At 43.1% G+C, this 24549-nt stretch overlaps 1 protein-coding gene across 1 annotated transcript in view; it reads left to right on the top strand.

Annotated features, from left to right (window-relative positions):
• The window catches only part of LOC143974564 (neuronal acetylcholine receptor subunit alpha-7-like), a 290385-nt gene that overhangs the window by 38606 nt on the left and 227230 nt on the right, over positions 1 to 24549 (top strand). Inside the window, exon 2 of the mRNA XM_077476094.1 lies at positions 6556 to 6695. Within this exon, the coding sequence (XP_077332220.1) occupies positions 6556 to 6695 (140 nt within the window). The remainder of the gene's footprint in view (positions 1 to 6555; positions 6696 to 24549) is intronic.

Genomic DNA, 24549 nt, shown 5'->3' with positions numbered 1-24549 from the left:
CCGCCTACCTGTACACGTGCTCGAAATGGGCGGATTTGCCTCCGCCTTACGTGGGCGAGTCCGTTCATTTCAAAAGTTGAGCGAACTGTTTGCCCAACCTTGTTCGTCAAACAGTCCGCTCGTGTGTGGGCAAGTCCGCTCATGCAAATTTTGAGCGGACTGTTTGATGAAACTGTTTGCCGAACAAGGTTGGGCGAACAGTCCGCCCGTGTGTACGCGGCTTAAGATCTGCTAAACTCCTGATATAAATTTGATTGTCTATTTAACATTCATATGCTTGCTGTCATGCAAGCACCCTGACCATGTCTTCATATCTACCCGACAAATTTCGCTAAGGCATTGGTCCCTGCATGCACATACACAATAATGCGTTATGTTAATATATGATGTTTCCTGATTGTTATGCCTTAAAATACACTGATTTTGCAGTGAAGGTTTGACAGACAATGTGGCATACACATTCTCATACTTTATAGGAAGCGCTGTATAACTGTAATTATTCATCCTTTATTTGCTATTTATTGTGGACTTTTCTTTATCTGTTGTGAAAAATTCCTGAAATAATTTAAATACAGTTTTCAAAAACACAATACATTTTTATAAAAATTTGTACACTAGTAGCTCTGTGCGGTTAGTAGTGTGCTGTGTTGGTTGTCTTATAAGATATTAATTTGCTGTAGGTTTCTCAACTACACTGAGAATGAATGAACAGAAGACAGAGGCTCTTCTCCACTCATAAACTGAAGCATTGTAAAGGTTATGATGTTTCAGTTATGATGAATGGACAGATCCAGTGATCACTGACTCTGTTCATTCGCAAAAGAAAGGAGCCAGTAAATGACAGATTTACCAGTTCCTTCCTCCGCTCTCCATCCTAAAAGATCTGGGGCAGAGGGAGCACGTGGAGGAGCCGAAGAACCAGGGAGGAAACACGGGACTCGGAGGAGGACATTGGGGGACCGAAGGAGGACATGGGGGAACGTAGGAGGACATGGGGAGACCCGAGGAGGAAATGGGGGGATGGGAGAACTGAGAAGGATGCAGGTGGACCTGGATGAGGACGGGGGGACCAGGGGAGGAGCTGGAGAGCTGTGAAGGGCACAGGGGGACCAGGAGGAAGACCAGGGGGGACCAAAGGATGACATGGACCAAAGGAGGATGTGGGGAGACCAGAGGAGGACATGGAGGAATCGGAGGAGCAGCCGGAGAGCCAGGAAGGATGCAGGGGGGACCCAGGGGAGGACAGGGAGAACTGAAGGAGGACATGGAGGGACCAGAGGAGGACATGGGGGGACCAGAGGAGAAGCTGGAGAGCCAGGAAGGACACAGAGGATGACACAGCGGGGGACTTGGAGGATAAAACAGATTGGGACCTGGAGGAGGACACAAAGACCCAGGGAGGACACAGGGTACAGCTGGGGTAATTGGTACGGCGTCTGGGGGGAGTTACAAGCACCGATCTCCCTGACAGCTGCGGGAGGGAGAGAAGGAGAAGCAGCTGTCAGAAACGTTTTACAGGGAGATCAGTGCTTGTAACACCCCACCCACTCCCTTCTGATGCTGCCTAAGCACGGGTCAAGCATCGTAGCATTTGCACGAGTACAAGTACTTGTGTAAATGCTCAGTATCGGCACTGATATCATTACTAGTATCAGTATCGGTGCTACCCTACATGATAGTGGACATCAGCCATTCTTTCAACCTGTAATACCTTGGTATTTTGCAGTTACTACATCTTTCATAACATCACAGAATAAGTAGCATATATGTGTAACTATAGAAAATCACTACAAAGGGAAGCACATCCCAAAACCAATGAATATATACCAAAAAAAGTGTAGGGAAAAAGGGATTTTAAAAAAAATGCGTACAATGTTCTGGTGGGTACTGAGAAAGTACATTTTTTCCCTGCACATTTTTTGGTACACAACACAGAATAAGATGACTTTATATTTTAGGTTTTAAAACACAAAATCAAAACTGTCATACTGAGTGGAAGGATTCATGTGTACATTTGTGCAGATACAAATGGGTCTGATTTACTAAAAGGAAAATAGACATTTCACATTGCAAGGAAAGTTGCACTTTGCAAGGGATTTTTTCTCCTGATCTTAGTGAATGTGGTAAAGCTTCACTTTTCAAAGAATACCCAATCACAACAAAGAAAAAGAAAAAATGTATTTATGCTTGCACATGAATAGATGGTGGAAGGCAACAGAGCTACACCTCATTCACTGAGCTCTTGGAATAGTTACTTTGGACAATGGGTCCTGGCCATGTGTCCTTGTAAGAATTGCACTATTTTTTTCCCCAGAGCTTAGTGAATGTTGTAAAGCTTCACTTTGTAAAAAATACCCAACTAGGTGTAAGAAAAAAAAAAAAACAGCATTCTTATTAGCATATGATTGGGTGATGGAGATTAGCAGAGCCTCGCCATATTTACTAAGCTCTAGAGAAATTAGTGCAACTGCACTTTAGAAAGTGCAAAGTCTATCGACCCCATGGTGTGTCATTTCAAAAGTCGAAATAATTATTTTATAACTACAAGCGGCTGAATTTAGATTAGTTGAGTACTAGGAGTTATATATTAGCTAATTTTAATTTCAACGCAAAATGGCTGGTATTCTTAGTATACATAGTGCCTATTCCCAGGTTGGTATGATCATCATTCTTTAGGGCAGTGGCAGACATGTCTGTGTATCCCATTCAGGCTCATATGGGCCTCTGAGATCCTAGGGCCTATTACAAGTAAGGGCTGTCCCTGCCTGTAATGGGCCCCAGAATCTTAGTGGCCAGCCAGGTGAAGGCTAGGGTACTTTTAGTGAAGGAAAAGAAACTTCCTCGTCTGTGGGGGATAACAGTACCTCATAGTTCCAGCACAGAGGGTGCAGAGAACAGAGCACCTAGAGAAGCTTTTGTTTCTTCCCCCTCAAAGCACTTATATTAGCAACCCATTTATTTTACAGTGCCCTATTTCTCCTCTTTAAGGGTGCAGAGCTGCCACTGTTTTTAAAGTAGTACTCATCCGCCCATTTCTCTCAGCTTCTCAAGGGTACCCTTTTCCTATGACAACAGACAGAATGTGGTAGCATGGTAGGAGGGATATTGTGGGCTGCAAGTTGCCTACCACCAATTTGGAGGGAGAATGCAGCCTGCGCCATGCCCTGCCATGTAAAGGCATTGCACCCAGGAAAGCTGCCCCTACCCCCCAACCTGGCCCTAAAAGTGAGGCACTGTCTGTAATAGAGAATGTACTATGTCTAACAGAGAGGCATGAGGCTCTCCATGTAATATAGAGGCAGTAAACAATGTTCGTAAAGAGGTGTTACTCATAGTGCATAGTAGAGACTCAGAAGGCAAAAAGGTGTACAAAAAAAAAGATTTAATGCAACACGTGTAAAAAAGAAGCATTAGGCAATTTGTGTGGTAGAGAGGCATGAAAAAATATGTTTAATAGGGAGGTGAAAGGTATATGGTGTAAGATACAGGTATGTGATTGACAAAATGCTGTCAAGTGACCCCGGATAGTATGTCTATGTGATGTGACTCTAATGCCATCTTAAAGTAACATCAGTAAAGTGCGGCAATCCTAACTTTTTTTGTGGACATTCCTTCCTTGGGATATAAAAGTTAATGGCTGGGAATGTCATGAAACGGTCCCTGGCAAGGAGATGAACACAAGATGACGGAGGATTAAAACTTGAAGCAAGTGGGTTGTTATTCTAGTAGAAGAGAAAGTGGGGAAGGGACTTGAGCTCTTGGCACTATTACCCAGATAGCAAGGATAGTTTGCTACAAAGTTGTTGCAGTGTTGAATTGTAAGTCTGTTAACTTGATGCACATTTTCACTGGAAAGTTGTACACTTGCAGAGCTCTTGAATAAGGACGAGCCGAACACCCCCCCCCCCCCCCCCCCCAGTTTGGTTTGCACCAGAACCTGAGAACAGGCCTAAACTTCGTGTGAACTTTTTAACCCTATTAAAGTCTATGGGACTCGAACGTTCAAAATCAAAAGTGCTAATTTTAAAGGCTTATATGAAATTTATTGTCCTAAAAAGTGTTTGGGTACCTGGGTCCTGCCCCAGGGGACATGTATCAATGCAAAAAAAACTTTTAAAAACTGCAGTTTTTTCAGGAGCAGTGATTTTAATAATGCTTAAAGTGAAACAATAAAAGTGTAATATTCCTTTAAATTTCGTACCTGGGGGATGTGTATAGTATGTCTGTGAAGGGGCGTGCTTAGAACTGTCCCTTCTACAGGAAAAAGTCATTTAAAAGCACTCGCGGCTATAATGAATTGTCGGCTGCCCATAATACAGAGAACAGTCATAGAAAGTCATTGATAAAAAAAAAAAAAAAAAAGTGCGGGGTTCCCCCCATATTCAATTACCAGGCCCTTCAAGTCTGGTATAGATATTAAGGGGAACCCCGCGTAATTTTTTTTTAAAAAAATTACGTGGGGTTCCCCTCAAATATCCATACCAGACCCTTCAGGTTTAAGGGGAACTTCATGCCAAATTAAAAAAAAAATGGCGTGGAGTTCCCCCAAAAATCCATACCAGACCCTTTATCCAACCTGGCAGGCCGCAGGAAAAGAAGGGGGGCGAGAGAGCGCCCCCTCCCCGAACCGTAACAGGCCACATGCCCTCAACATTCGGAGGATGCTTTGGGGGGCTGTGGCTGGATAGCAAGAGTGAATTACCACCGCTGGAATCTTTTTAAAAAAAAAATTTTATTTTTAATAAAGGACATTTCCCAACGGTGTGTGTGTTTTTTAACAATTTTTTACACTTTCTTTGTGAAATGGTAGGGGTACTTTTTACCCCCTTACCATTTCAAACAGAGGAGGCCGGGATCTGGGGGTCCCCTTGTTAAAGGGGGCTTCTAGATTCTGATAAGCCGCCTACCCGCAGACCCCCAAAACCACCGGCCAGGGTTATGGGGATGAGGCCTGGAACGGTCCAGGAGGGGGGGCGCTCTTGTTCCCCCCTCTTTTCCTGCGGCCTGCCAGGTTGTGTACTTGGATAAAGGTTCTAGTATGGATTTTTGGGGGGAACTCCACGCCATTTTTTTTATTTGACACGGGGTTCCCCTTAATATCCATATCAGACCTGAAGGGCCTGGTAATTGTATCTGGGGGAAACCCCACGCTTTTTTTTTTTTTTTTTTTTTATATATATATCATTGACTTTCAATGACTACTCATCTGTATTACGGGGAGCCGACAATTCATTATAGCGGCGAGTGCTTTTAAATTACTTTTTTTCCTGCAGAAATGACACTTTGTGCAGGGACAGTTCTAAGCATGGGAAACATGCGCCCCTTTACAGGCATACTATACACCCCCAGGTACGAAATTTAAAGGAATATTACACTTTTATTGTTTCACTTTAAGCATTATTAAAATCCCTGCTCCTGAAAAAAATGTCTGTTTTTAAAAGTTTTTTTTGCATTGATACATGTCCCCTGGGGCAGGACCCAGGTCCCCAAACACTTTTTATGACAATTACTTGCATATAAGCCTTTAAAATTAGCACTTTAGATTTCTCCCATAGACTTTTACAGGGTGTTCCGTGGCTTTTAGCATTAGCTGCGAACACCCCAAATTGTTCGTTGTTCAGCGAATAGGCAATGTTCGAGTTGAACATGAGTTCGACTCGAACCTCATCCCTACTCTTGAAGCACAAGTTCTAGTTAACACTTTTCCAATTGGTAGCAAATTTGCATGGCAAGTCTCTAACAAGAGTAACGTTGCAGTGGTGAGTCTACAGCAAGAGCTCTGCATGTCACAGTCACCCCCTGTGGTAGAATTACTATTGCACAACATAACAAAACCAGAACTTGCAGAAAACGTGCAGAATGTTTGCAAAGAAAGTTGATCTGGAGTCATGCAATGGGGCCTTGCCGCAATTGTGCAACAAACTTGTGAAGTCTAGCAATAGCTTAGCAAGTAATTTTCAAACTTGCAGCTCAACTGCTTGCTATCCGGGTACTAGCTATTCACAAACCCCCTTACAAGCTAAACTATCATCTAGAATTCTGGTAATCTATCAAATGACTTTGTACTGAAACCTAGCTTTACCAACCTGCCATTTCCGTTATGGTTTCCTTCCCAAGAAATTAATAATATTTTCATAACATTTACATGACCCAAAAATCTGCAGGAAACCCAAGACATTCCAAATTGACATTCTAAGGACCTGTGGGTGGTCTTTTATTTGCATCAGATGGAATGCAAAAGCTGCTCAAAGAGGTCCAATTTAGGTCATTAATGTCATTAATGCACATGCCCAAAGCCCATCGGCCTCATTAGTCATGGTAAATGGAGGAGGACTAAGAACTCTGCCTGTTCGCTAAAATCTCAAGGTTAAAATTCATAATCCAAAATGATGGATTCAGCCCACCAGTGTCCACCATACACTGAAATACTGTATGCCTTTTGGGTAGGATTACCCCTTGAAGCAGGATAAGTATTACATATGTCACATGACACTTTAAATATAGTATAATACTAAATATTACATAATTTCATCTTAAATCCTTCTTCTCTTAAAGGTTCCCATCAAGGTGAATACCAAAGGAAACTTTACAGAGAACTTTTAAGGAATTACAATCGCCTCGAAAGACCTGTGATGAACGACTCCCAGCCTTTACTCGTAGAACTACAACTTTCTCTTCTTCAAATAATTGATGTGGTAAGTAAAACGTATATTTTGTAAGTAGGTAATAGAAAAAAAGAAAACTGACACAGAAAAGCAATTTCTCCATTGATTGATTTCCATTACAAGAAAATAGCTTTTATTTTATTTTGATTTGTGCTGTTATTGTGATGCTGTCGCTTAGTTAAATTTTGATTTGGTAATTACACTGAATCTTGCAGTCAAACTCATTTACATATTCACAAACATCTTTATGGAAATATTTTGTAATTGGAGTTGATGAATATTCTCTTGGACTAATGGGCATTAACATAAACTGTAGCTCAAAAAACCAATAGTACAAACATTTCACATGTTGAATATGTTTTTCTAAAGCAGCTGCATGTACTGAAGACTCAAGTAGAAAATCCAAGTTTTGTGTTGTCTCCTGAACTGATATGAACTTTGAAGGTTACACTATTACAATTCTCCTATGTACTATTACAGATACAATTGCAGATGTATAAAAAAAGAACAAGCACAATGAACAACTTTCTGCTGTGCCCTTAACCACTTCAGCCCCGGACGATTTTACCTCCTTCCTTACCAGAGCACTTTTTGCGATTTGGCACTGTGACGCTTTAACTGACAATTGCATTACTTTTACTTACTTTCTTTTGGTGGTATTTGATCACCTCTGCGGTTTTTATTTTTTGCACTATAAACAAAAGAACAACGACAATTTTGAAAAAAACACAATATTTTTAACTTTTTGCTATAATAAATATCCCATTTTCAAAAAAAACAAAAACAAATTTTTAACTTTTTGCTATAATAAATACCCCATTTTTTAAAAAACAAAAACACATTTTTCCCTCAGTTTAGGCTGATACATATTCTTGTGTATATCTTGGGGATAGATTTATGGAATTTTTTTTTTTTTTTTTACTACTAATGGCGGCGAACTGCGATTTTTTTTTCTTGATTGTGACGGACATATCGGACATTTTTGACACATTTTTGGGACCATTCACATTTACACAGCGATTGGTGCTATAAAATTGCACTGATTACTGTGTAAATATGACTGGCAAGGAAGGGGTTAACACCAGGGGGCGCTGCAGGGGTTAATTATGTTCCCTGGGAGTGATTCTAACTGTGGGGAGAGGGAACTCACAAGGGGAGGAGACCGATCTGTGTTTCTCTGTACTGGGAACACACCATCGGTCTCCTCTCATTTGACAGGACGTGGATCTGTGTGTTTACATACACAGATCCACAGTCCTGCTGTGTTTCTGGGCAATCGCGGGTGCCCGGCGGACATTGCAGCCGCCAGTCACACACACCGGGTCCTGAACGCTGCCGGCGGTGTGCACGCACCCCCTAGGTGGCCGGGAATGGGAGGACGTCATATGATGCCCGCCCAGGATAGGAGATCCCATCTGTGGGCGTCATATTACTATGGGTGGGTAGGGAAGTGGTTAAAGGGGTTTACTGCTTTCCTGTAAAAGTGGCCACTGCTTCAAATTGTGTAGTGATTCTGTAGTTCTGTATCTCTTCTATTAATCTGAGCCTACCTGCTCTGATTTCCCAGCACACTTACCAGCCAGCCTGCAAAACAACCAAATTGGGACTGAAAATTTACGGTAACAACAGAGCATCAAGGCTCGTCTGTATATACCGCTGTTCTAACTCTATTATATTCAGAGTCTCCTAAGTAGGAGCACATATAGCAGTGGATAGATAATGGGCGCGTGTGCCTGGAGGGAGCCTATCTCGCTTCAAGACACAGGGATGCACATGACACCCAGCAAGAGCACAACGGCACAAAGGCATCCAGTGCATTCCTGCACCCAATTCAACCAGCTGTACAAAAAAGTAGCAACCACCCCACCTTATAACTAGCCTTTGCCGTATGTTGCATATGGAATGGCAACGCATATTACAAATAGAAGTAATAGAACTAGGCTAGTTATAGGTTGAGGTGGTTGCCACTTTTTTGTAAAGTTATTTGAATTGGGTACGGGGACGCATTAGATGCCTTTACAGCTGTTGGGCTCTTGCTGGATGTCACATGCGTCCTTGTGTCTTTAAGCAGAGTGGGCTCCCTTCAAGCACACCTGCCCTTAATCTATCCACTGCTATGAGCTCCTACTTTGGATACTCTGAAAATTGTAGGGTTAGGACTGCAGTATATACAGAGGAGCCTTCACTTGGGCACTGCAGCTTACATATACTTGCAAATGTGTTCAAACAAAATCCTGCTTTGAATGTAAATTGTTACATAGGAAAAATGTAATTGTTTTTCAGGCTGGCTGGTAGGTGTGCTGGTTATTATTTTGTTTGTTTGTTTGTTTTTTGTTGTTGTGATGTCTGTTGCCCTTCCATATGCAGCTTACTAAAAAGGCTAGTTATAGGTTGGGGTGGTTGCCACTTTTTTGTACCTGTTCTGATATCCAAAGCCAAGGTAAATGAATAAAAATTCTAGTGATCAAACTGACAAAGTAGAATTGTACAGTAACACATTCACATTGGGGGAGATTTACTAAAAACATTTAGACTGTTCACTTTGCATAGGAATTTCCCCTAAGCCTAGGGAAAGAGGTGAAGTTCTGCTAACTTCCATTATCCAATTATGTGTCATGCTACTCCCGTAGGAGCCGCTGGTTAGGATGAGTACTCTGTTTTTTGCCTCAACCTTCTTAAGAACTTCAGCCCCTTTGACACACTAGGTTGAGTGTACAAAGCATGCAGTATCACAGAAAACCACTTAAAATAAGGCTGGTTATACATTATACAACGTTCTCATTCAATTTCCATTAGATGTAGTGCAAGGGCCTGCCTGTCTGATTGCATACCAATTGAAGGTGTTTAGGTTTGACCTCATATTATATGGTTTTGGTAAATCCAAAGGAAAATTGTACAAGAACATTGCATAAAGTATGGCTAGACTTACACTTAGTACCCATTAGTGGTGCTATATCAAAGAAAACAGGCACCAAACCAGGTAGTAAAGGCAAACTTAATATATTGTCAGCCAATATGGTTGGTAGCTAGGCAAGCATAAAATGAATTAACGATGGAAATAACACAATATAGCATACAGGCTGATTCAAATCCCATGATACTCGGCATTCTGCATAGAATTGCATAGGTTCTTCTGGCTATAGTTCTCCCTCGACTGGCTGGAGGGGATAATGCAACACAATATTCAGCTTAACAGCAAAAGTAAACTGATTGTAAAGAGGGAAATGTCTCCTTCTTCTCCATGTTTCTGTAGTGCAGCACCTGGCTACACATGTGCAAGAAAAATACATATTTTTTTTTATTTTCTTCCACAGAGGCTCCTTTGAACAGCAGCAATGTCAGTTTGGGGACAGGGGAGTGTTAGATGGACTAGCAGATTTAAATGCACTGACAAATTGAAGCCAAACTCCAGCTAACACTTTTTTTTAATAAGCAGCTGCCTTTTGGGATAAAGGTTTTACATAAATGAATAAAAGCTGATCATTATAAGCACTCATGTCAGTAGTAAATGGTTTGTTTCAACACTCTTACTGCTACAGCTACAGTACAACTTGTTCTGCTTGTTATAACTGGCCAGATCACCAGGTTAAAATAAAGGAAAGGAAGCCTAAAAAAATAAAACAAATGTAGCCACCACATCTAAGAATCAGTAAGCTGCAATATAATAAATGTTTTCTTTTGGGTTTAGTATTTCTTTAAGTTCATCTTTTAGATACACATTCTTCTGATAGATAAAAATGTAATTTGACAATTCATAATTCGTTTTTATCTGTAGTCAACTTGACTGTTGTATGACATTGAAATTGGAACATCCTACTTGGTCAGTTAAGCTGTAGAATTTGTACATTCATTTATCAGCTTGAGGTGCTTAAGAAATAAAAGAGCATTTTCATTTGTAAATTTACCCGTTTAACCTTGTGACACATAAAGGTCTTATTTAATCAACTGTATCCTTCAACAACGATTTTCAGTAGAAGTAATTTTGAAGTATAAAGCTATCCATTGATGTTAGATCTAAATTAGGCAATGCAACAGTTTCAAGACCACTTTGTAGATATCAGTTTGTAGTGCACATATAAAGTATGGGTATAAAGCTGTGAAGGGATACAATAATATTCATTGGCTGCAACTTTGGACTGATCTAACATTTATTCTTCCTATGCAATCATACCATGCATTGTCTTGAACAAAAAACTGTTTGTGGCTTGTGCAGTGGATGCCTGCAATGCCGATTTGTGTATGCAGAATGTTTGTCTTCTGAGGGTTTTGTACAGGTATCATTTATACATATGGCCTAATAACCCATTATGCAAAACCAGAGACTGTAGCACCTCAAAGTTTAATTAAAGGCAAAACTTTTTTTTGGTGGAGTGGAGATGGATTAGAACACCTATAAGGTAGTATTTATTGCTGTTTGTGCCCCCATTAGGGAGATGCACCATCTCTATGTATCCTGTTTACCTTTATCCATTGAAAGGCAAAGCAAAAGAAAATCCCAAAATTTGGGTTGTCATCCAAAAAGTACACTAATTCTGGTGACACACCAGGAATTCCTCATTTTGGAGAGAGTTTCTCTCACTTCCTGTTTTGGCTATGGAAATCTCCCGAATAGGACACAGATGGGAAAAAAATTACTGGAGTTATAATGCTTCCTTTCTCTGTCCCAAAAAAAGTTTTGCCTTCAGTAACACTTTAATTATGTGGATTCCTGCAGATTATTGTCAGCCAAAAAAATGAGTATAATTGGTATAATAACTTGTTCATAAGATAGAAAGAGTCCAGAGATGGGCAAGAAAAATGGTGAAGGGTCCGAGGGACAAAACATATCAAGAGAGACTTGAGGAACTTAATATTCCAAGTCTGGAGGAAAGAGAACGTGGAAAAAATGATTGAAACTTTTAAATACATTAGGGGGGTTAAGATCAAGAGCATGGGGACATGACCTCATACTAAAAGGAGGAAAGTATTATTTTATCAAAAGAATAGTTGATGCTTGGAACAAACTTCCAGAAGCTGTAGTGAGCTGTAGTGAGTGAGTCAGTCAACAGTATGTGGATTCAAACATGCTTGGGGCAAACATATACTCAATATTCAAAAAAATGGGGCAGACTCAATGAATGAATTGATCCCTTTTCTGCCAACTATATGCAGTAGGCAAAATGGAGAACCCTTAACACATTTTAAAAAACAACATAAACACATTTTAGACTATATATAATAACGATTGACTGCTTGTGTTAGAAACATCATTACAAATTAGGAAGCTTAGAACATAAGTATGCTGATTATGACATTTTGTTTTATATACAGAAACCCCTGATATCTCTCCCTAATCTTATGTCAGCATTCTCAGCGTTTAGCGCCATCTTTAATTTTAAAATGAATATGACTAAATCGGAAATCTTAAATATCTCGGTGTCAGCCAAGACAGCAGCTCAACTACAAATGTGGAAATTATGTCTCAAAATAAATAAATTTGACTATTCTGTTTCAGAGGGTATGGGCTCAGGCAGACATCCCCCCCCCCCCATCGCTTAACCTCACTTCCCCACCTCTTCTCCTCTCAACTCTTTTCCCTCTACTCATATTTTGTGGATTTTTCAATGTTCTAAGTTTAGTTAAGGGCCCTTGCAGTGAGCCTATTGGTGTATTGGTGTCTATGTCTTATGCTAGCTGCCAACCTCAGTACTTTGGACAAATGAGTTGACTTGCAGTGATTATGCACGTTGATACTGGTCGTAAATATAGTTTTTATATATATATATATATATATATATATTTTTTTTTTTTTTTTAAGGCTCATTAGCAGTTTTGCTCAATCCCTCCCCCCTCCCCCCATTTTTATTTGTGTTTTCTATTTATATGCTCTTTATACTTTTTTTTTTTTCAATAAAAAATAATTAAACAGAAACAACATTACAGATGAATAGGGTTGTTCTGCCTTCTCTACTAAAGATGACCATGAAACACATGTAGAAGAATATAAACTCTAGACAGGTCCATATTCTCCTTCATGTTTTACAGTTACAGCATAAAAAGCAACAATATATTCTGAACAACACAGCCCATTAATTTATCAAGTATACACAGTATCTCACATTTTTGTAAATATTTTTTATCTTTTCAACACTTAAGAAATTACACTTTGCTACAATGTAAAGTATTGAGTATACAGCTTGTATAACATTGTAAATTTGTTGTCCCCTCAAAATAACTAAACACACAGCTATTAATGTCAAAACAAAATGGCAACAAAATGAAGTACACCACTAAGTGAAAATGTCCAAAATGGACCCAAGTGTCAATATTTTGTGTGGCCACCATTATTTTCCAGCGCTGCCTTAACCCTCTTGGGCATGGAGTTCACCAGAGCTTCACAGGTTGTCACTGGAGTCCTCTTCCACTCCTCTAAGATGAGTTGGTGGAGTTAGAGACCTTGTGCTCTTCCACCTTCCGTTTGAGGATGCCCCACAGATGCTCAATAGGGCTTAGGTCTGGAGACACGCTTGGCCAGTCCATCGCCTTTACCCTCAGCTTCTTTAGCAAGGCAGTGGTCGTCTTGGAGGTGTGTTTGGGGTCATTTGTCAGAAACCATGAATCAAACTAAGGCAGAAGCACAGTTAAATCACACTTGTTTAATAATAATAAAAAAAGGTAAACAGAGTAAACATAGTCAAACATAACCAAAGTTCAGGAACCGGAAAGGATAATCAGACAAGCCAAAACATCAAGGAGCCAGAGATGAGCGTAGTAGAACAGCAAGCAGGATCTGGAGCCGGAAGGAATGTCAGACAAGCAAGTCTTTAAGAGGAACACAGGAGAGCATCTCTAGAGATGTGACCAAGGCGAAGGCAGAGAACATCTGGACTGGACGGCTTAAGTAGACAAGACTGACGAGCAGGATATCATCAACAGGTGAGTCACTATGGAGAGATAGGAGCTGGCAATTGGCCGACAGCTGAGTGACCAGCTCTGAGAAGGAAGGGGTGAGCCCATCCCTGATAGTAACCCCTCCTCAATGACCCCTCCCCCTCGGAGGACCACCAGGCTTGAAGGGAAAACATCTATGGAAATCATGGGGGGGACAGGGGCATGTATGTTCGAGGATGAGACCTAAGAGCGTTCCTCCAGATCGTACCCTTTCCAATGCATCAGGTACTGTATGCTCCCATGGAAACCTATGGGAGTCAACAATGGATTGTACTTTATACTCCTTAGGGTTCTCAACCTGTACAGGGTGAAGACGAGGCACCGAGGTGGTAAAGCAGTTGCAGACCAAAGGTTGTAATAAGGAGACATGAAATACATTTGAGATACGCATATTAGAAGGAAAGTCTAATGCATAACTACTGAGTTAATCCTGCGTAGAATATGGAAAGGCCCAATAAACCAAGGTGAGAACTTCAGAGAGGGAACGCAAAGTCGTAGGTTGCAAGATGACAGCCAGACCCTGTCCCCAACCTGGTAGGAAGGCACAGGCAGGCGTCTGCGGTCAGCATGGGGTCCTTACCTATCGTTAGCATGTCACAAAGCCTCCTGGACTTGTGCCCAAGTGGAACAAAGACCATGAAGATGCTCCTCTAATGCAGGAATACTCTGTAGAACAAATGAGTCAGGCAGCATGGAAGGTTGGAAACCATAGTTTGCCATAAACAAGGACAATCAGGAAGCATACTTCAAGGCACTATTTTAAGTGAACTCCGCCCACGGTAAGAGGTCTGACCAGCTGTTATGATGAACAGAAATATAGCAATGTAGGAATTGCTCCGAGGACTGATTGGCTCGTTCTGCAGGCCCTTTAAACTGCGGGTGATACGCAGAGGCGAAAGCAAGCTGAATTGCCAACTGTGCACAAAAGGCTCCCCAGAACCGGGATACAAACTGACTACCCCTGTCCAAGACAATCACTTTCGGTAGCCCATGTAAGCGAAAGATCTCCCAAGCAAAAATGGAAGCCAGTTCCTTAGAAGTGGCCAACTTCTTAAGTGGAATACAATGATACATTTTTGAGAACCGGTCAACCACCAAAAATGAAATCCATAGACAGGTGGGTCCAGGGCCTCTCTCCATTGGAGGCCCACTGGAAGGAGTCGTGGAGGAGCCCCGTACACATGAGCAGAATTTCCGTTGGAAAAAGCTTGGATGGTTTTTCCAACAAAATTACGCTCAAGCTTGGCTTGCATACAAATGGTCACACAAAAGTTCTCTGAACTTCCGACCATAATAAACACGGTGACATACAATACTATGACGAGCCAAGAAAATACTTCCGAGCATGCGTCAAATTGTTTCCGAGCAGGAATTTTGCGCGACGGAATTTCTATAGACGATCGGAATTTCCGTTCGTAACTTTTTCCGCCAGAAACCTAGAGAACCCGCTCTCAATCTTTTGCTGGCAGAAATTCCCACCAGTAAAAACTCAATGGAGCATACACACGGTCAGAATTTCCGACCAAAAGCTCACATCGGACTTTTGCTGGCGAAATTTCCGATCGTGTGTACGGGGCATTACTCTGAGTACACAAGGAACAGGCAGCTACGAAGGCAGTCACATCAGCACATAGACTAGGCCACCAGAATTGTAGGGAAATGGCCCAAAAGAGTTGATTCTTCCCAGGGTGGCCAGCAGCCTTGGGAGAATGGTAAGTCTGGAGCACAGTAGTACAGAGACTCTCTGGGACAAAGCAACGGTCACACGATTTCTCAGGAGGAGCATGGACCTGAGCAGCAAGCATTTTCTCACACAAAGGAGAAGTGAGACTGAGTGAAGCGAGAACGATAGTCAGAATACGATCAGAAGGAACCACAGGAACCGGAACCAACTCCATCTTGGGAGTGGAGGAAAATTGTTGTGACAAGGCCTCAGCCCTTACATTCTTAGTACCAGGTAAGAATGAGACAATGTAATTGAAACTAGACAAGAAATTAGCCCATCTCGCCCTTCTGGGAGAGAGGCGTTTAGCCTCAGACAAGAATGTGAGATTCTTATTGTCAGTAAGAATGAGAACTGGGACAGTGGTACCTTCGAGGAGATGTCCCCACTCTTTCAGGGCTAAAATGATCGCTAACAGCTCTATGTCACCAATCTCATAATTGCACTCCGCAGGTGACAATTTCTTGGAAAAGTAGACACAAGGATGCATAGCGCTCTCAGAGGTAGGATGTTGAGACAGAAGGGCACCAACTCCAGTGTCAGAAGCATCAACCTCAAGGATTAAAGGTAACTAGGGATGAGTCGAACACCCCCCCCCCAGTTCGATTCGTAGCAGAAAATGTGAACAGACTGAAAGTTTGCGCGAGCATTCGAACACCGTTAGAGTCTATGGGACCCAAACGTAAAAAATCAAAAGTGCGAATTTTAAAGGCTAATATGGAAGTTATTGTCCTAAAAAGTATTTGGGGACCCGGGTCCTGCCCCAGGGGACATGTATCAATGTAAAAAAAAGTTTTAAAAACAGACGGTTTTTCGGGAGCAGTGATTTTAATAATTCTTAAAGTGAAAAAATATAACTGAAATATTCCTTTAAATATCATACCTGGCGGGTGACTATAGTATGCCTGTAAAGTGGCGCGTGTTTCCCGTGTTTACAACAGTCCCTGCACAAAATGACATTTCGAAAGGAATAAAAGTCATTTAAAACTGCTTGCTGCTGTAATTTAATGTCGGGTCCCAACAATATGGATGAAAATTATTGAGAAAAATGGCATGGGTACCACCCCCCCAGCCCATTACCAGTTCCTTTGGGTCTTGTATGGATATTAAGGGGAACCCCGCACCCAAATTAAAAAAAGAAAAGGCATGGGGCCCCCAGGCTCTATATACTCTGAACACCAGTATACAGGCGGTCCAATCAAAACAGGGACTGTAGGTTTGTTCTTAAGTTGAATCTGTTTGTAATTTGGAACAGGTAAATTTTGTAAGTGTAGCTCCAGCCAAAAAATCTATTTTTAAGCTTTTTGGGTAACAAGGGTTACCACCCCTGTAACATTTGTTTCGCTGTCTGTGCCCCTGTTCAGAAGATTTCACCTCACTTTCTGACCCATTGACAATTGGTTTTTGAAAATTTGGGGTTATTAGGGAAACAAAGATTGGTGATAAAGCATCAGTGGAGACACCTTTTTCCCATATTAACTCTTATGTCGCATACACACGACCGGACTTTCCTGCAGATTACTTCCAACAGTCTTTCCGACAGACTTTCAGCGGAGTTCTGACAGACTTTCCAAATTAATGGACTTGGACACACACAATCACACCAAAGTCAGATGGATTTGAACGTGATGACATACGACCGGGCTAGAATAAGGAAGTTCATAGCCAGTAGCCAATATCTGCCCTAGCGTGGTTTTTTGTCCTTTGGACTAGCATACACACGAACTGATTTCTCGATAGGAACTGATTCCAGCAGAAAAATTTGAAACATGTTTTATTTCTAAAGTCCGTCAGATTTTTAGACAGCAAAGGTCTGATGAACCCCACACACGATCGAATTGTCCGGCGGATTCGTTCCATCGGACCTTTGCTGTTGTGTGTACGCGGCATTACAGGAGAGAATTTCCCTTCCTAGGGATAGATTTCCTCTCACTTCCTGCTGTCTCCCTCCATTTGTAAATAGGAGTCATTTGTAAGTCAGATGCTTGAAAGTAGGGGACCGCCTGTATATACTATATGTATATGGCCTGCTCTATATACTCTGCAGAAAATTGGGCCTTAGGTGTTGGTGGTACCAGAACACTGTAAGCCCTCACAGTTACTCTTGGTGGGCACTGGAATAGGCCCTGCTGTGAAATATTATATCAAGAATTGTAGTTACATGCACCTGTTGAACAGGGGCAGAAAAATTGGGCCTTTGGTGGTGGTGTGGTGGTGTTGCCACAACACAGTAAGCCCTCACAGTTACTCTTGGTGGGTGCAGGAACGGGCCCTGCTGTGAAATATTAGATAAAAAATTGTTATTACACGCCCCTGTTAAACAGGGGCAGAAAAATTGGGTCTTAGGCAGTGGTGGTGGTGCCACAACACTGTAAAGCCCTATAAACACTATCAGATTTTCTGTAGATTTTTTTCATCAGATTTAGAAAAACCATATAATATGAGGTCAAACCTTAGGAGTTTCAATGTGTATGTAATCAGGCAGGCCCTTGCACTACATGGTTTTGGTAAATCTGAAGACAAAAATCAGCAGATCTGATAATGTGTATGGGGCTTAACCCCGCACAGATTCTGTTGTTGAGCGCAGGAACGAGCCCTGCTGCTGTGAAATATTAGAGCAAATATTGTAATTATTACATACCCCTGTTAAACAGGGGCAAAAAAATTGGGCCTTAGGCGGCAGCGGTGGTGGTGGTGGCACAACACTGTAAAGCCTCACAGATACTCCTGTTGAGTGCAGGAATGGGCCTCGCTGTGAAATATTAGAGAAAATATTGTAATTAGATGCCCCTGTTAAACAGGGGCAGAAAAAGTGGGCCTTAAGCACTGGTGGTGGTTCCACAACACTGCAACCCCTCACAGATACTCTAGTATCAAACCCTGCTGTGAAATATTACAGCAACATTTTTAATTATACGCACCTGTTAAACAGGGGCAGAAAAATTGGGCCTTAGGCACTGGTGAAGGTGCCCTGAAACAAACATTTTCTTAGAAGCTATCAACATGAACATTGAGGAGGAATAGGATAGTCACTCTGCATAACAGGATAGTCACTCAGCATAGGCAGTCTTCAAGGGATCTCACATTCATAGAAAAATTAATCGGTTACATCAGCATCAGGTGCTTGGTAGCTGGTGATCCAAGACTGATTCATTTTTATGAAGGTGAGCCGAACAACTGAGTCTGTGGACAGGCGTACTCTGTGATTGGTTACAAAGCCTCCAGCAGCACTCAATGTGCCTTCAGAAAGAACCCTGGATGCAGGACAGGCCAGTAGCTCAATTGCATATTGTGCAAGCTCTGGCCAGTGATCCATTCTCAAGCCCCAGTAACCCAGTGGATTTTCGGTTGGAAAGGTCTCCAAGTCTGAACTTGCCCCTAAGACACTGGCGATGGTTGCTGGAACCGATTAGACCTTGGGGCTGCAGACTAAAGAATTGTCTGAACGCTTCTCCACCGCTCCTTCTGTGACTGACCGAAGCCTCAACAAAACACTGTCCAGGAGGAGCAGGAAATTGTAACCTCCCAGGCTCTGGAAACGCAGTGCACAAACCTTTCTGCAAGGCTTCCCGAAGAGGTTTCATCCTCTGCTCCCTCTGAGAAGGCTGGATAAGTTCTGCAACCTTACCCTTGTAACGAGGATCAAGAAGGGTTGCCAGCCAGTAATTATCCCTCTCCTTGATACCACGAATCTGAGGGTCCTTTCTCAGGCTTTGAAGGGTCAGGGAGGCCAAGCAGCGAAGGTTTGCTGAGGCATTCGATCCGGTGTACCCTGGGTCATTAAGGATGACATGATCCACAGCCACCTCCTCCCAGCCACGTACAAGTCCATGGGTTTCTGGGGACTGAAAAGGATCCCTTGAAGACTGCTGCTGATGCTGAGTGCTAGGCTCCACCGCCATGCTGACACAATCCTCCTCCTCTTCCTGTGTGATCGTCAGGCCCGCAGGAATACTGTCTGGATAAAGGGGGCCTTGAGAGGTAAGGAAGTCCTTCTCTTCCTCCCTCTATTCTGCCTCAAGTGCCCTGCCCATTATTCCACAATGCGTGTGCTCCAACAGGAAGACAAGAGGGACAGTATCACTGATGCATGCACTGTCACTGCTCACCATCCTTGTGGCCTCCTCAAATGGTGACAGGACAGTGCATTCATCCGTGATCAGTAGCCACTGGTGTGGCGAAAAAAAGCCAAGCTCCCCTGACCCTGTCCTGGTGCCATACTCACACAGGTACTCATTGATGGCCTTCTGCTGCGTGTGCAGCCGCTGCAGTATTGCCAATGTTGAATTCCACCTGGTAGGCATGTCACTAATTAGGTGGTTCTTGGGCAGGTTGCAGTCCTTTTGAAGGTCAGCCAGCCGAGGACTGGCATTATATGGCCGGCAGAAATGCCCACAGACTTTCCTGGTCTGTCTCAGGAGATCCTAAAAGTCCGGGTACCTGCGCAAGAACCGCTGCACCACCAAATTAAGGATGTGAGCCAAACAGGGAACATGGGTCAAGTGTCCCTGTCAGAGGACGGAGAGGATTTTGGTTCCATTGTTGCTGAAGCTGGCGTGGCATCAACTACCTCTGAGTCTGCCCCTGCAGAGCTGACAGAATCTCTGCCCCAGTGGGGCTTCTGTCCCCTAAGCAACTAAAGCACCGCATAGCATCTTTTTACCTGAGTGCTTGCGAACGCCTACGGAGCACCGCTGGTTCCGAGGACAAATCTGCAGAGAAGGAGGCCATAGAGGAAGAAGAAGAGGAGGGGGTGGAGGAGAGAGGTGTGGCAGAATCACCACTACTAGCATTTTGGAGGCATGGTGGCGGAACAAGCTTCAACAATATTGCACCCTGTCCTGCATCCTTCCCAGCTGCCAGCAGTTACCCAGTGCGCCGTGAAAGAAAGGTAATGTCCCTGTCTGCTGGACCATGAGTCAGCGGTAATATGCACCTTACTGCTGACCGCTCTGTTCAACAAGGCCAAGACATTGCCTTCCACATGCCGGTAGAGAGCCAGAATGGCCTTCCATTAAAAGAAATGGCATTTGTGAACCTGCCACTGAGGTACCGCACATTCCACAAACTCATAAAAGGGGGCAGAGTCTACCAGCTGAAAAGGCAGCAGCTAGAGTGCTAGAAATTTAGCCAAGCTAGTATTCAACCGCTGAGCATGTGGATGGATGGGACCGAATTTCTTTCTATGGTTTAGCAACTGGGGTAGGGAAATTTGCCTGTTACAATTGGATGTTGGTGTAGTGATAGCAGATTGCCCGAAGTACTTGGCACACCTAATCCTACACCTTCATTCCTCTCAGTGCAGGTTCCTGAGAGGACTGAAGGTGTAGTGGGGTTGGAGATCCCAGCTCATGAGGAGCAAGGAGAGGTCCGTCTTGTTCTTTGGTGTGGGTCTTTTAAGTACTGTTGCCAACGGACTGCATGGGAGGTTGACATATGTCTGGTCAAGCATGTGGTGCCCAAGCAGCTTCTGTTTTGACCACGTGCCATATGCTTCACATATATGTTACAAACAGCAATGGTGCAATCTGATGCACATGTATCAAAAAAGGCCCACACCAAAGAACTTTTCAAAATATGCGGGAAGTCAGCAGTGCCCTGCACATGCGGAGCTCTGCGGTGTGATGCAGTCAGGTGGCTGCCCTTAAGCTGGCCCCTGGAGGGCATCCTGCCTCCTTGGAGATGTGCCTCCTCCTCCCTTCTATCAGGCACCCATGTGGTAGTATGGTAGTATGCTGCAGCTGGGGGAACATGACTGCCAGTTTCTTGTCCTTCTTGTGCACCCTCTCTCTCTGGGCTCACGTTACTGTCTTCCTCAACCTGAGTACCATCATCGGAGCCTTCAAAACGCTGCGAATTCTCCTGGTCGAACAGTTCGGGGGACTATTCCATGCATGATGGTGGGGCTAGGGAAGGAGTGACTGATGACATTGAGCCAATGGAATAGGCCGCTTTGTCAGCTGCATCGGGAGGCAAACTACTCTGAGCCTCGGTGACAGTGGATGAGGAGGATGAGGACGGCTTAGTTATCCACTCTACCAACTCTTCTGCATGTTGTGGATCAACACTGCCAACTGCCGAAACAAAGGACATGCGTGCCCCACGGCCACGTGCTGAGGATGCACCATGTCCATGACCAGCACTGTTGGCTGTAGACACAGAGCCTACTTGCCCTCTTTTAGTGGCCTGTGAGCATCTGCCTCTCCTTGGTGGCCTTCCAGACATGCTATAAAATTTTATTAGCAAAACACTGCCTGAAGTTTACTAGAAAAAGTACACCAGGAATGGACTTCAGTCAGATATAGGCTTGGCTAGACTAGAATGCAGTGGATATATATATATATATATATATATATATATGTAGGAGACTGTATATACATTTAATGCACTGCAGATCACTGAATCACTTGCCTGCCTGAAAGTGTATTTGAAAACATACACCAGAAATGGCCTGCAGTCAGATATAGGCTTAACTAGACTGGGATGCAGTAGATATATATATATGTAGGAGACTGTATATATTTAATGCACTGCAGATCACTGATTCACCTGCCTGCCTGCCTGAAAGTGTATTTGAAAACGTACACCAGGAATGGCCTGCAGTCAGATATAGGCTTGGCTAGACTAGAATGCAGTGGATATATATGTAGGAGACCGTATGTCGCAGTGCATTATGGGGCGTGACGCGCCGTTCGAATTTGGCGTGAACGCCCCATAATGTTCATATTTTGACAAATGATCGAACAGCCGATGAAGCTGTAACCATAAAGCCACATAAAGCTCATGCCTAAAGGTAACGTAGGATCAGGATGTGCCAACATGGAGGCAGAAACAAAGGCAGCCTTGAGACTCACAAAAGGCCTTAATGGACTTTGGAGACCAACTCTGTAGGTTACCGTCCTTTCTGGTCATATCAGTCAGGGGCTTGACCAGAGACAAGAAGCTACGAATAAACATATGTTAATAGTTGGCAAAGCCAAGAAAATGCTGCAGAGGACATAAACCCATGGGTCGGGGCCACTGTAGGACTGCTGAAAGTTTCTCTGGGTCCATCAAAAAAACAGAAGTGGAAATGACATAACCTAGGAATTTAACCACTTCACGATGGAATTCACACTTCTCCAATTTACAATAGAGTACAATTTACAGTTTGTCACAGTATATGTTGGCATTCATGGTTCCCTCAATGAACTGTAGCTCCCCAGTGTACGGTAGCACTCATGCAGCCCCAGATCATGACACTCTCACCACCATGCTTGACTGTAGGCATGACATACTTGTCTTTGTACTCCTCACACATGTTTGATGCCATCTGAACCAAATATGTTTATCTTGATCTCATCAGACCACAGGACATGGTTGCAGTAATCCATGTTCTTTTTTTTTTTTTTAAGGCTTTTATTTTCCAAATGCACATACAAAGAGTAAAACATTGCGTACAAGGTACATTCTTAGTTGCAACCATGAAAGTACAATTATCGTTAAAGATTTTTCAGATTAGACAACCAATGATGGTTATGTCTGTACAACTGCAAAATATCAATTTTCTTCTATAATTGTAATGTAAATTATCATCAGCCTATGACATGGTAATAAAAAATAAACAAAAATGTAGTGAACAAAACCATGGAGGTGAATACCTCTTAAACCAATTGTGCTGTGTGTCGTCATCTCCCCAGTCCCTGAAACATGCTCCCCCCAGTGTCATCTTACAGTATATATTGCTCAACAGCAGTATAAAGAAATTCCAATTTAGATATCACATGGCGTCGTTTCTTTTGAGTTTATCCATCTTCCCCATACCTTATTAAATTTCTTACTACCTCTTGCTTCATAAGTAGGGATGAGCTTGGTGTTCGATTCGAAAACATGTTCGACTCGAACACCGGCTGTTCGCCCGTTCGGCAAAGCCGGACCTCTTTGGGCCGTTTTGCGTCAAATTTGTGTGGCGCTCACGGCCCACAATGCACTGCGTCATCGCAGTGCATTGCTGGCTCATGATTGGCCAAGCATGCACTGTAACCTCGCATGCTTGGCCAATCACAGCGCCGGAAGTGAGGAGAGCCATAATTGGCCACAGGCAGGATGCCTGTGGCCAATTATAGCTCAGGCTGTTTAGTGCACGCCCCACACTATATAAGTACACGCCCCACACTATTGTGTAGTGTTCCGGCGTCTGCAGGAGTTAGTGGGTGTTATGTGCCTCCAGTGCAGTATACACCTGTATCTACCCTTTATTGCTGTTCTCTAATTGAGCAATCTGCAGGAGTTAGTGGGTGTTGTGTGCCTCCAGTGCAGTATACACCTGTATCTACCTTTATTTCTGTTCTCTAATAGAGCCATCTGCAGGAGTTAATGGGTGTTGTGTGCTTCCAGCGCAGTATACACCTGTATCTACCTTTATTTCTGTTCTCTAATAGAGCCATCTGCAATAGTTAGTGGGTGTTGTGTGCTTCCAGCGCAGTATATACCTGTATCTACCCTTTATTGCTGTTCTCTAATTGAGCCATCTGCAGGAGTTAGTGGGTGTTGTGTGCCTCCAGTGCAGTATACACCTGTATCTACCTTTATTGCTGTTCTCCAATAGAGCCATCTGCAGGAGTTAGTGGGTGTTGTGTGCTTCCAGCGCAGTATGAACCTGCATCTACCTTTATTTCTGTTCTCTAATAGAGCCATCTGCAGGAGTTAGTGGGTGATGTGTGCTTCCAGCGCAGTATACACCTGTATCTACCTTTATTGCTGTTCTCTAATAGAACCATCTGCAGGAGTTAGTGGGTGTTGTGTGCTTCCAGCGCAGTTCCAGTGCAGTATACACCTGTATCTATCTTTATTACTGTTCTCTAATAGATCCATCTGCAGGAGTTAGTGGGTGGTGTGTGCTTCCAGCGCAGTATACACCTGTATCTACCCTTTATTGCTGTTCTCTAATAGAGACATCTGTAGGAGTTATTGGTTGGTATGTGCTTCCAGTGCAGTATACACCTGTATCTACCTTTATTGCTGGTCTCTAATAGAGCCATCTGGAGGAGTTAGTGGGTGTTGTGTGCTTCCAGCGCAGTATAAACCTGTATCTACCTTTATTGCTGTTCTCTAATAGAGCCATCTGCAGGAGTTAGTGGGTGTTGTGTGCCTCCAGCACAGCACAATATACACCTGTATCTACCCTTTATTGCTGGTGTTATCTAATACAGCCATCTGCAGGAGTTAGTGGATATTGTGTGCCTCCAGCAC

The sequence above is a fragment of the Lithobates pipiens genome, unplaced genomic scaffold (genome assembly GCF_037356315.1).
Source record: "Lithobates pipiens isolate NorthernLeopardFrog02 unplaced genomic scaffold, aLitPip1_a1.2 Scaffold_13, whole genome shotgun sequence".
NCBI lineage: Eukaryota > Metazoa > Chordata > Amphibia > Anura > Ranidae > Lithobates > Lithobates pipiens.
The sequence above is the reverse complement of the archived record's forward strand: the minus strand, read 5'-3'. Positions and strand labels throughout refer to the sequence as shown.